The 13,219-nt window shown below is 46.8% G+C and overlaps 1 protein-coding gene across 3 annotated transcripts in view; it reads right to left on the bottom strand.

Moving 5' to 3' along the window:
* Window positions 1-9,785: 9,785 nt before the first annotated feature.
* Window positions 9,786-13,219, bottom strand: part of GPBP1L1 (GC-rich promoter binding protein 1 like 1) — a 50,125-nt gene continuing 46,691 nt past the window's right edge. For all 3 annotated transcript variants that reach the window (XM_073357866.1, XM_073357865.1, XM_073357867.1), the window contains 3 exons: window positions 11,968-12,092; window positions 10,985-11,087; window positions 9,786-10,723 (listed from right to left, as the gene is read on the bottom strand). In XM_073357866.1, the coding sequence (XP_073213967.1) occupies window positions 10,577-10,723; window positions 10,985-11,087; window positions 11,968-12,092 (375 nt within the window). In that variant the 3' untranslated portion in view covers window positions 9,786-10,576. The remainder of the gene's footprint in view (window positions 10,724-10,984; window positions 11,088-11,967; window positions 12,093-13,219) is intronic.

Here is a 13,219-nt window from a genome sequence, read left to right as displayed (position 1 = left end):
CAAAAGTACAGAAGAGAAAGTTTAATAAAACCCTTGCCCAGCCTAAGGGCCACCTTAGGAGGAGCTTGAGGGACACAGCGCGGTTCCTCTTAATGCAAGCAGCTCACGAAGGTGAGTGATCCTGCCAAGGCCTGGATGTGACTGAACCGGATTCCCAAGAAGAGGACCCTCCCCCCCAAAAAAGCATCTCAGGAATATTTTGGCAGAGCACCCATTGCATGGAACGACACCAAACGACACATTCTGTTACACCCAGGCTACCTTGCCGACTCCAATGCAGTGCATACTGAATTTCCCATAGCCTCGTGCAACTTTGCAAGAAAGGTCATGAGAATTTACCAGCACCCATGTTTTTAGTGATGAAAACATAGTACTTACCCAGCCACACAAATGACTTGCCCTAGCTCAGGAGGAGAGCAACGTTTTGTAAAGCTGGCATAGTGCAAAGAGACGCATCTAGAACAAAATCCCCAACTATCAAAGTCTCATTTCTTTAGACCTCAGCTTCTTTAAGTCCTGCATCATAAACGGCACTTGATGTGATTAGTAAGGGGCACAGAAGTGCTGTTCTCCAGCAGTCGGACATCGAGACTCTTTGTAAAGGAGAGGGGAGTGCAGTGACCATCTCTGCACCATGGCACTTGCTGACATACCGAGTTAGTGGGGAGATGTGATGAGAGGCAGGAGTTAGGCTTCCCATCCTTGTTTTAATGGGAATAGACTTGATCATTAGATATTTATAAATGATCCAACCAAGACTTCCCTTTATCCCATCAGGCCTTTAACCTCCCCTATAGCCCTGAGGCTGTTAGCTCCCCTAGTGAAGTACGCAGAGCCAAGAAGCAGTTTTTATTTAGGAGAGGTTCCCAGTGCCTTTATGTGGGCAGCTGCAGGCCCCTTGCTCTGCAGTTGCCTACAGCAATGCACAACACACTGAACCTGTTTTCAAAGCCAAGGAGGTAAAATAGGACGATTAGCTGAGTTAAAGGGTCACTTCAGCAGTTGAGCTGTAGGGGGAGCCTGGAAGTGCAGTGAAGAACATACAGTAACAGAAAAAGTTACCTGCTAGCAATGAGAATGCACCAAGGGAAAACCTTCATGGAGCTGACATGGCCTCAGATTCCTTTACACATTGCTGAATGTATGAGAGAGAGATCAACAGGAATCCAACCCTCCCTTTACAAACCCCCTCAATGTCTCTGGCAGTCTGCTACTCAGAGCTATACTGGTTGAGCTCCCCTCTAGTTGTCCAATGTCATTCTGCATTGCCCTCTGCTAGATTTAACACATTGTTTGCAAAAGTTTGAGGGCCTGAAGATAACACTCTAAACACAAGGAAAAGCATGCAAGAGCCTGGCCCTGCTGCCCCCTTTCTGTCCCCCTAGAAGTTATAATTACAGTTGTTCATAACAAAATCTAGTCACTGCCCTACTCGTTAGCAGGCTACAGAAGTCTGTATGATTGAGATCAGTACCAAGAGCTCTACAGAATTGTGAGCCTTTGACTCAGCTCATCAGGAGAAGGGGGCTTGTTGAGCCTGCAAAACTACCCAGGATGGATGGAGTTGGTTTGAGGTGAACTCACTCATCCCTCTGGAATGCTCAGTGCATCCCATCTTCTTTACTTCAGACTAAGTTCTAAGGAGGTATCACCTTTAGGATTTGCGTACTGTACACAACAGCCCAAACCTTTCCTTGGAACAACACAATAATTCATCTAAGAAGCCAGTGCTACTGGTGAGAAACCCAGCATCCTCTTCCAGTGGTTGGAATTCTTACTAAACTGCTATCCTTGTACCCTGTTGTATTTGGTATCTACCTCTGGCTAATGGGTTCCTGTTAAGCCTAGACCCTGCAATCTGGCTGCTGGGTTGGCAAATCAGCTTGTGCAGTAACTGAGGTTCTTGGAGATGGTTGTCCAAAGTGAGCGTCTGCAGCTGACTGCTGTTCCAGGGCATAACGTTTGGTGAAAGTATGGGGCGATGCCCATGTAGCTGCTTTACAAATGTCAGTGATGGGTACATGTTTGAGAAAGGCTATGGATGTGGACATAGCTCTAGTGGAGTATGTGCGAAGTCCAGAAGGAACTTGCAGATTGTAATTTTGGTAACATATTTGGATACAATTAGAGATCCATTTAGAAAGTCTCTGTTTGGAAATGGTTTGGCCTCTTGATCATTCTGTTGTGGATACAAATAGTCTGGACGATTTTCTGAATGTTTTTGTTCTCTCTTCATAGAATGCCAGTGCTCTGCGGACGTCTAGTGTATGAAGGGACACATCCCTGTTATTGGCGTACGGCTTGGGAAAGAATACAGGTAAGTGAATGGGTTTGTTGAGATGGAAGGAAGAGGCGACCTTGGGTATGAATTTAGGGTGTGGGTGTAGGATGACTTTGTCCTTGAGGAATGTGGTATGAGATGGGTGTGCCATTAGGGCACCCAACTCTCCCACTCTTCGTGCTGATGGGATAGCTACTAAAAAGGTGACCTTCATGGATAAGTGTAGGAATGAGCAGATCAATAGCGGTTCAAAGGGTTTGCCCATCAGGGCACGTAGAACAAGGTTGAGGTCCCACATAGGGGTCTGGTCCCTTAATGTGGGATAAGTGGTCTCTATACCCTTGAGAAAATGCTTAGTCAGTGGATGGGTGAAAACAGTGAGTCCGTCCACCTTGTCGTGAAAGGTGGTGATGGCTGGTAAGTGTACTCTCAGTGACCTAGTTGAGAGGCTTGACGTTTTTAGTGTCAATATGTAATCAAGAATATTGGGTAATGGGGTCGATTGTGGAATGATTTGCTTGTCTCTGCACCAGACAGAGAATCTTTTCCACTTGCGTGCATATGTTTTTCGTGTGGAGAGATGTCAGCTGTTAAGAAGAATGTCTCGGACCTTCTTGGAGCAGCATGTTTCAAGTTCTGTCATCCCTGGATTAGCCAGGCTTTAAGATGAAGTGTTGGAATGTTGGGGTGATGGAGGTGACCTCTATCCTGGATCAGTAGGTGAGGAAGGAGGGGAAGGGTTCGTAATTTGACACGTGTAGGACATGACTCAACAGGAGGATCGGGGGGAAGGCGTACAGGAGTGGGGCCTCCCAAGGAGTTTTGTCCCAGTTTCGCTCAGGAGCAGTATTGTGGGCATGTGGCATTGTGGGTTGTGACAAAAAGGTCTATTGAGGGGAATCCCTGTTGTCGGACTACAGTTTGCAGAATTTGTGGGTCTAGTTCCCACTAGTGTGTCCATAAGAAGTTCCTGCTGAGGTCTCGTCTGCTGTGGCATTCTGGTTTCCAGGTAGGTAGGATGCCGTGATGTGTATGTTGTTGGAGATGCACCATTGCCAGAGGTGAACTGCTTCTGTGCAGAGCAGGTAGGATTGGGCCCCTCGTTGGCGATTTATACAAAACATAGTCGCCAAATTGTCTGTGAGAATCTGGACAGTTTTGTTGAGGATTGCGGGAGAAAGTGATGGCAGGTGTTTTGAACTACTCAGAGCTCCAGTAGATTTATTTGGAGATTTGACTCCTCTAGGGACCATCGGCCCTGGATGATGATGTCAGCCAAGTGTGTCCCTCACATCCTACCAGAGGCGTGTCCGTGGTGATAGTGACTGATGGGGTTTCCCTCTGGAAGGGAACACCTGAGCAGACCTTTGTTTTGTCCACCATGTGAGCGAGTCTTTCACTCTGCTGGGCATTGTAAGCCATCTGTTGATTGCGTCTCTGTGAGGAATGTAGACAGTGTGTAGCCAGGTTTGTAGACATCTCATACGCAGCCTGGCATGTTTCACAACAAATGTGGTAGCCGACATGTGTCCGAGAAGTTGTAGGAACATTTTGGCGGACGATTGTGGGCTGTGTCTTACCGTTAAGGCAAGAAACGGTGGTTGGGGTAGCCATGCTGATGCCGTGACATAGTCGAGGTGTGCCCCTATAAAGTCTAGTTGTGGGGTTTGGGTCAGGGTGGATTTCTGTAGGTTGGTTTGTAACCCTAGGTTTGTAAATAGGGTTAGAGTGGTGTGAATAGCCTGGACTGTCTCGTCTTATGTCGGTGCTTTTAGCAGGCAGTCATCTAGATAGGGGAATGTGGTCACACCCTGCTTGCGAAGGTGTGTTACTGCAACGGCCAGTACTTTGGAAAATACCCTTGCAGCCATGGAGAGGCCAAAAGGAAGTACCTTGTATTGGTAAGCCAATAGGTTGTCCAGAGTGAATCGTAGGAATCTCCTGTGCGCCAGGTGGATAGTGACATGAAAGTAAGTGTCCTGTAGGTCGAGGGTCAAGAGCCAATCTCCTTTCTCCAAAGCCGGAATTATGGTTGCTAGGGTTACCATCTTGAAGCGCTGCATTCTCACAAACTTGTTCAGTTTGCGCAAGTCCAGAATGGGCCTCCATCCGCCTGTTTTCTTCAGAATGAGAAAGTAATGTGAGTAAAACCCCTGACCCCCGTGCTGAACCGGTACTGGTTCCAGAGCACCTAACTGCAGGAGATGGTTTGTTTCCTGCTGTAATAGATACTCGTAAGATGGGTCCCTGAAGAGGGATGGGGAAGGGGGTGGGTAGGTGGAATAGAAAGAAAGGGGATAGAATAGCCCTTCTGTATAATTTCCAGAACCCACTTGTCTGAGGTGATGGTTCTTCAGACTGGGTAAAAGGGTGTAAGGCGGGCCCCAAATGGGCTGGAAATTAGAGGTGACTCTGGAATTGGAGAATGTGGGGTTCTCATGTCCTCGACCAACACTTCAAAACGTTTGCCTAGAAATGGGTGGTTGAGACGTAGACGACTGCTCCTGTGTCCGACGGTGTCTCGTCTGGGGCTGCTTGTGGCGTCGATCATAATGTCGTTGAGGCTGGGTGTCTGGGGCAGGGCGGAATAGTTGGTTATAGAATCTGCTGTTTCTTTTTGTTTGCAGGGACATAGATTCCAAGTGCCTTTAGTGTCACACGGGAGTCTTTCAGGGTGTGTAAGGAGACGTCCGTGCTCTCTGCAAACAATTTTTGCTCCTCAAAAGGTAAATCCTCTACTGTCACCTGAAATTCCCGGGGAAAGCAGGAGAGATGGAGCCATGAAGCCCTCTGCATGACAACGGACGGAGCGATGGAGCAGGCCGCTGTGTCAGCAGAATCCAGAGAAGCCTGCAGGGTCGTTCGGGCAATGAGGAAATCTTCAGCTATATCGGCCTTATATTGTTTTTTTGTCAGCTGGGATGTGCTCAGTAAAAGGTGACATTGGAGAACAAATGTTGTGTGTGTACTTGGCCAGTAACGCAGAATAGTTTGCTATGCGAAGCTGGAGGGTCGCCGATGAACAAGCCTCCTGCCAAAGAGGTCTAGGCATTTCCAGTCTTTATCACAGGGGCTGGTCTTGGTCTGATGTTGCTTCCCCATTTGATTAACTTCCTCTACCACCAATGAGTTTGAGGTAGGGTGGGTAAACAAAAACCCAGCTCCTTTAGCTGGCACATAGTACTTCTTGTCAGATTGCTTACAAGAAAGTCGGGCTTTCCATATGGAATCTGCCATATGGTTTTTGCTGGATCCATGATGGCAGCATTTATGGGTAGTGCTACCTTGGCCGATAGAGAAGCTTGCAATATATCTGTCAGCTTATATTGAGGCTCTGGTAACTCAGCCAGTGAGATGTGTAATGAATCAGCTACTCTTTGAAACAAATCCTGAAAGGATTTGAAGTCATCTCCTGATGTGGGAGGAGGCGGCCTTATTGTTTCATTCAGAGACTAAATCGGGATGTGGGTAGTGGGACAAAGTTCCTCCTCTGCCTTGGTGGGTCCTGTGCTTATTGACGGATTTGCTCACTTTGGAGCTTCACAGCAGCCCTCGCTTTGGCCATTTTCGTGAACCCACAGTCCAGGTCAACTCCTCCTATGTCTGACCAGGAGTTGGGAGGTTTAAGGGGAACCTGGGCCCACCCTCTACTCCAGGTTCCAGCTCAGGGCCCTGTGGACTGCAGCTGTCTACAGTGGCTCCTGTAACAGCTGCGTGACAGCTACAACTCCCTGGGCTACTTCCTCAGGGCCTCTTCTCAACACCTTCTTTATCCTCACCATAGGACCTTCCTCCTGGTGTCTGATAATGCTTGTACTCCTCAGTCCTCCAACAGTCCGCGTTCTCACTCTCAGCTCCTAGTGCCTCTTGCTCCCAGCTCCTCACGCGCACACTACAAACTGAAGTGAGCTTCTTTTTAAAACCCAGATGCCCTGATTAGCCAGGCTTAATTGATTCTAACAGCTTCTTGATTGGCTGCAGGTGTTCTAATCCGCCTGTCTGTCTTGTTTCCAGAAAGTTCCTGATTGTTCTGGAACCTTCCCTGTTGCCTTACCCAGGGAAAAGGGACCTACTCAACCTGGGGCTAATATATCTGCCTTCTATCACTCTCCTGTAGCCATCTGGCCCAACCCTATCACAGTAGGTGGGAAGGTGTCACTCTCCGGCCTGTCCGCAGATTCTTCAGCTTTCTCCTTCAGCAGTTCTAGGGAAGCTGGAGCAGATGGCAGAGGCAAGAGCTGTGTCCTGTACCTAGGTGGATTGAATGGCTGGGTGTTTTGGGTTCTGTATAATGTCCCATGTCCCAGTATGCCCATTGCAGGAGGAGGGCCATGGGAGGGAGCACCCATTGTGGGGGTTGCCAACCTATGCCCTGTGGCCATGAGGGTCCAGGTTTGGGAGAGGAGTGGCAAGGCGTACCCACTCCTGTCTCCACTTCCTCCTCTTCATCACTAGAGAGAGGAGGGGCCGAGCCAGCTGGTGCAGTGATAAAGCTTGGCCCTGACCTGGCCAGGGTGCCATCGGTACCAAAGAGCAAAGTTCCTGGGGTGGAAGTAATGAGTAATGTGTGTCTCCCCCAGACAACAGACACCCTGCAAGTGGCCATCTGTCACTTGTATTGAGAGTCTGCAAGTTCAGACAGCACTTGAAACCTGGAGAGTCAGGCATGTCCTAGAGCAGGGGTTCTCAAACTGGGGGTCGGGACCAGTGATGAGCTGCCAAAATCTTAACAACCAGTTCCCTCCTCAGCCCATGAGGGGTCATGGCCCACCCCCGCCTCCCAGGACTCCTGCCCCATCCAATCCCCCGCGTTCTTTGATGCACCCTGCCGGTACCCCTGCCCCATCCACCCCCTTCCCTGTCCCAACTGCCCCCAGAACCAGGCAGGAGGGTCTCGTGGGCCACCGTAGTGGGTGCCCACCCCGCCCCACCCCTAAGAGCCAGAGGGACCTGCTGGGGGGCGAGGTGAGGAGTCCCAGCGGTGCTTACCTGGGGCAGCTCCCAGGAAGCATCCAGCAGGCCCCTCTGGCTCCTAGGAGTGGGGTAGCATAGCTGGGGGGGGAACGGGGAGCAGTGCTCCCCCCACTGATCACATCAAAAGTGGTGCCTTAGGCACCAACTCAGTGGGTGCTCCAGGGCTGGAGCACCCACGGGGAAAATTTGAGGGGTGCACAGCACCCACCAGCAGCTCCCTGCCCCGTGCCTGGCCCCAGCTCACCTCTGCTCCGCCTCCTCCCCTGAACATGCTGCCCAGCTCTGCTTTTCCAGCCCTGCCCTGCTTCCTGCCAATCAGCTGTTTGCGCAGGAAGCCAGGGGAGGGCTGAAAAGCAGGCAGCGGTTTCACACTCAGGCCCAGCTGATTCATGGAAAACCGGGGTGGAGGGCAGGGGGGTGGAGAAGCAGAGCGGGGCAGCACGTGCAGGGGAGGAGATGGAGCAGAGGTGAGCTGGGGCTGGGCAGGGAGCTGCTCTGCACCCACCAAATTTTCCCTGCGGGTGCTCCAGCCCCAGAGCACCCACAGAATCAGTGTTTAAGGCGCCACTTTTGGCCAGTTGTTAAATTTAGAAGCCCTTTTTGAACCGGTTGTCCCATTAAAAGGGCTTCTAAATTTAACCAACCGTTCTAGTGAACCGGTGCGAACTGGCTCCAGCTCACCACTGGTTGGGACCCCTCAGGGGGACGCAAGGTTATTAAATAGGGGTCATGAGCTGTCAGCCTCCAGCCCAAACCCTGCTTTGGCTCCAGCATTTATAACAGTGTTAAATATATTAAAAAGTTATTTTAATTTATAAGGGGGGGAGGGGTCATTGCACTCAGAGGCTTGTTATATGAAAGGCGTCACCAGTACAAAAGTTTGAGAACCCCTGCCCTAGAGGCTAGTTAAATAAAGAATGGGAATAGTCCCAGGCTAACGCCTCTTCAGCGACCGCCCGCTGAGGAAGGGAGAAAAAAAAAAAAAGGGGATTTTTTTTTTAAATGTGAAAACAAAAGAAAATAAATGGAGAGATAAACAACGAAGAAAATAAGCTGAGACAATGGCAGAGATTAAAGGAATATGAGAGTAGATAAGGGTGCTGCTCTTGTTCCGACTGAAACCAAGGGCGGTAGAGAAAGAACTGGGTAACGGTTGGCTGCATGCGGGGGGTAGCTGCTTGGAGCCGCGCAAGACAGTTGCCGTGGGGCACTGCTACTACAACTCTCCGACTAGAAGCGCAGGGCCCCAAGACACCACAAGTGGAGCGCCAACAGGGACAACTCCTTGAAGAACCTGTTGCTTCTTAGCTTTAACCTGTTCCTAATAGACTTAAATAAGCCTGCTGTAAGCCAAAATAAGGTCCTACACAATCTTTCGTGTCAGTTTAACAAAATGTGAAAAAAATCACACCTCAGGTTAAACTGGTACAAGCTTTCATGTAGACAAATCCCAGGAATGCAGCTCTCAAATCACACCAAAAGGAACTGGTCGATTTGATAGTGATTTAGAGACTTCCACTTTGTTTCAGAAAGGAGAGTCAGACGGACCCTACAAGACTGATGCTTAGATAATAGGGGTAAAAATGTTTTCTTTAGCCCTCCTCTTATTAAATTAGATCATTTTACTGTTACAGTTTCAAAGCAACAATGTGAACCCACTGAGGCCCAAAATTTGAAAATCAATGCAGTTTAGGATACATTGGAAAATGTTATCTGGGTTCTAAGTAGCTATTAAAAGTGAATTAAAAGATCTACCAATGCATTGCTAAATGTATTAACCTTTTACCATTTTCAGTCTGACCAGAAGCTGTTTTAGTGGGATGTATTAAAAACCTAAGGTGACATCTGGGCCCCACTGAAGTCAAAGGGAGTTCTATCATTGATTTCAATGGGTCTAGAATTTCACCTCTAGCATACAGCTTCATCTAACTGATCTGCAACCACATTTAACAAGTTAACATTCCGGCTGATGGCTTGCAAAGTTACTAGCATACAAGCTGAAGTTAAAGGGACACTCAAAGAGTTTTGGCCATGAACAGATAGATTAAACACAAATTTTACAATCAAATAGAAATGTGTTCATAATTTTTTTAAAAAATATTTCAATTAAAAGAGCTTCATCTGGATTGAAAACAAACAGCATCACTGCACTACAGCATGAGAAACTGGAAGAGAAAAATGACCAGTCTAGCTTCACTGTCTATGTGGTCTGAAGTGGAGGGTGGGGGAGAGGGTGAGGAAAGCAAACTGCTTTTAATACTGTAGTAAAAAATAAATCGGATCTCTCTCTTTACATGTGTTTCAAAACAGATAAGGGCTAACTATGATCTCACTACTGTCCCTTTTAAAAAAAGTAGGCTAGCTATTGGATTATGAGCACCACAGAAAACAATGTTTTCACAGTGGCAATAAACTGGGGGGGTGGGGTGGAGGGTGTGAAACAAAGTGTTTATTCCCTGGTGCTGTTAAAACCCCATAGTTCCATATTCATTTGAGGAAAGATTTCCTTCCGTAAGAAAGACAACTAGAATTGGCAAACTGATGCAAAATATTTATTCCAAGTTAGTTATTTTTTGATGCAGTAGTTTTTTCCCCTCATACAGACTCAATGTGATAGTCACTTTTTTAAATCTGTAAATAATGTTATCAAAATAATCTTAATCTTTGAAATCTCACAAAAAATTTATATTTTACAATCCACCCTGAATATCAAGGCTGCAAGAAGAAGAACACAAACAATTCCTATGTCCAAATATTTTACAGCTGTACCCATAAAAGAAAACCACAAACGCCTGGTTAAGTGATGAAGCTCCCCGAGCCGCAAAAAAAAAAAAAAAAAAAAAAAAAAAAAAAAATTCATGTTATTAGCATTAATTTAACACAATTAGAACTTCAATAGCCATTTTGTCATTGACAATGATTGTTTTAGCACATTGTTACCGCACAACATTATGTAATGCAGGCGGCATTATTAGAAGCTTGTTGTTGCAAAGATCAGTCACCTGTATCCTGCTTACAAGACTGAACTTGTGCATTGCCTGACGAGGGATTCTCATCACAAATTTTCTAGCTGCACAAACTTCTATTAAGCAGAAGGGCAAAAACCAAAAGAAAAAGCTAAACAAGCCTATTTCTCTCTTCTTTGGGATACAATTATTTCCCTTGTGCATGAAGTATTCAACAACAAAAGAAAAACTGAACAGACTGGAGACAGAATAAACTCTGTTTAGTTTATACAACCCCGAACACACGTTGAACTATGAACTGAGTTTATTGGGTTGGTTTTATTTATTTATGTTTTTAAATGTTTTGTGCCCACTTTCAGGCATCATCATCTGACGTTTCGCTGCTACTAGTTTCTGTGTCTGAGTCCTCCAACTCTGTCTTAAAAGTGCTTCTCCAGTGGGAGAACAAGCTGGAGCTGCGGCCCTGAAGAAATCCATTCTTCCCAAATCCATTTCTTCTTAGCTACAAGGAAGATAGATAAATAGATAAAAAAGGCTAAATTGTGAAGAGAAGAGTCAGTGACAATACAGATGTTTGTCAGTATATATATATATATATTTATTTCTAGTGGGGACAATATGTTGGTAAATTTTCCCCACTAGACAATCACTTTAAATCAATACAGGTTCTATTTAGTTCTTTGTAATTTAGAACAACAGTCTAAGATGTGTGTGAAATAGGTGAGGAAGAAGCGCCATCATTATGGCAAGAGCTGTAATATACCTGCTCTGATTTAACTTGGAACTCTTTGAGCTCATCCTCAGTGAGGGGAAGGTAGTTCTCATCATTTTCAGGATACTCCTGCCATCCCATTTCTTTCAGTAACCTGATTCATGAAAAAAGGGGGCGAGGGGTTAAAAAGAAACAAAAAAGCAAATGGAAAAAAGTCAAATTTTACCAGGTGCACAATAAAGTGAGAGATTTTTCTAGTGAACTGCTACGATCCCTCCAGGAAGGGTTTTCTAGTTTTAGAAAACACTATATATAATACTTTGCATTTAGACAGATAAGGAAGGTGAGAAAGAAGGCTAGTGATTTACCCAGGTACACAGAGAAAGTACGCATGGCAGCCGAGAAAACACTAGAACTCAGGATTTCCTTATTCTTAGTGCCCTAATTAAACAGCTAGATCACACTCCTCTTGCTCACACAGCCAGAATGCATATTTAGATATGCATGCAAGTATTTCTTCCCACTTATCATAGCTTTATAGGATCTGGGGCAATTTCTTATCAAATCAGCATACTGACAAAGCACAGAAGCATTCCAAGAAGAGTTGGGAGGAGAGATGTGGTGATGTGTTATCAACTTCTGCACCACCACATCTGGAAATCCCTTTTGCAGATCAAGCAGAACAGCACTTGAGATTCTGCCTGGCCACCTGGTGCGGGAAACACATAAGCCAGGCAGCATAAATGACTTATGGATGCAAAGCTAGAAGAGTGCTAGAAGGTTAATTACAGAACTTGGGTGAAATCTTGGCCACATTGACTTCAACGAGGCCAGAATTTCACTCCGGCATTTTACTTTCTGCCACACTTTCTGCCAGCCCCGGTGCTGTAAGGAAGTCACACACCTGCAGCTTAGCATATGCAAGATTATTATTTTCTGGAGAAGAGAATCTTCTAAGCACCTGTCTTTTCCTCACACAACGTGACAAAATGATTTCTGAGACACCTTCAGCCCATGTTCTGCTGTCACCTCACCTGTGTTCTGCTTCCAGTGAATGCGACAGGTTCTCCCCTTCCTCCATCAAAGGGAGAGAAAGGCCATTCTGATGGCAATTCTCTTCCCAGTTTTCCTTTGGTTCTGGTGTGCTGCTGCCCTCCATCTAAAGGAAAAATGGAAGTCAAATCACATCACTGAGACACTGATCCTTCATGCGTACATCACAGTTCAAGTCTTGAAGCTAGTGTTCTTGAGTGGATGACTCCAGAGAGAATAAAACCCTTCACCATAAGTCAATGCTTCAGAGCATGAGTTGGTAATAACAGAAAGCAGTTGCCATCAGACATTGGTGAGGTGAGAGGTGCAAAATGAGCTCGGTGGGCTGCAGTTTAATTTTTAAGGGACAAATGTCCACACCACAATACCGCCATTATGGATTCAGAGATGCCAAAGGCTATACGAGCCATGGAGACTGCACTCTGACCCGTGGAGGTGTCCTCCTACATCAGGCCAAACACTGGTAGAGCAAGACACCATCCTACCGGTTGTGCAGAGACAGTTCAATATGCCAGGTCTGTCAAGCCTGCACTTTCACCAGGGCCAAATTCATTTAAACTACTCTGGGTCCAGTGTAGATTTTCTCAACTTCCGCTGAGCAGAACGTAAACGGAAGTTGCAGTGTTTTTAACTATGCTACCAGAACTAAGCTACATAAATGGAAATTTCAGTCCTGCAATGATATTTAAAGAGTAAACATTCTTCTAAAATATTGTTCCTTCCCATTCTTTAGAAAGCCCTCTGAGAATCCTTCCAATTCTTACCAAACATTGCCCTTTTCCCTTTACCATATATTTTAATTGTCCTCCTGCATTTCTTTAGGTCAGTCTTCTTCACTGCAAGGCCCACAAGCCAGTGGTGGCTCCCATCTATCCTAAGTGTGACTGGCTAAGTTCCCTCTAAGCTGCGTGGTCCCGCAGCAGGCTATAAATAGCCATGCAGCAGCTCTAAAGGACCGCACAGCAGGGACCTGGAGAGAGGTAGGGGGTGGACAGGGAGCAAGTTGGGGCTTGCAGGGCTGCTGTGGGCCTCTCTCCCAGCCCCAGAGCTCCGTGCTGCCTGCTGGCAGGGGGGGAAAGAGGGGCCCCTTCCCCAGAGCTCGGTGCTGCCTGCTGGCAGGGGGAGAGATCTTCCCCAGAACTAGCTGCTGCCAGCAGGGAAAGGGTGGGGGGAGGAGGGAAAGGAGGAGGGGGAGGATTCCTCTCGCCCCAGTCCCAGAGCACCCTGCCTGCA

The sequence above is a fragment of the Lepidochelys kempii genome, chromosome 8 (genome assembly GCF_965140265.1).
Source record: "Lepidochelys kempii isolate rLepKem1 chromosome 8, rLepKem1.hap2, whole genome shotgun sequence".
In the NCBI taxonomy this organism is placed as follows: domain Eukaryota; kingdom Metazoa; phylum Chordata; order Testudines; family Cheloniidae; genus Lepidochelys; species Lepidochelys kempii.
The sequence above is the reverse complement of the archived record's forward strand: the minus strand, read 5'-3'. Positions and strand labels throughout refer to the sequence as shown.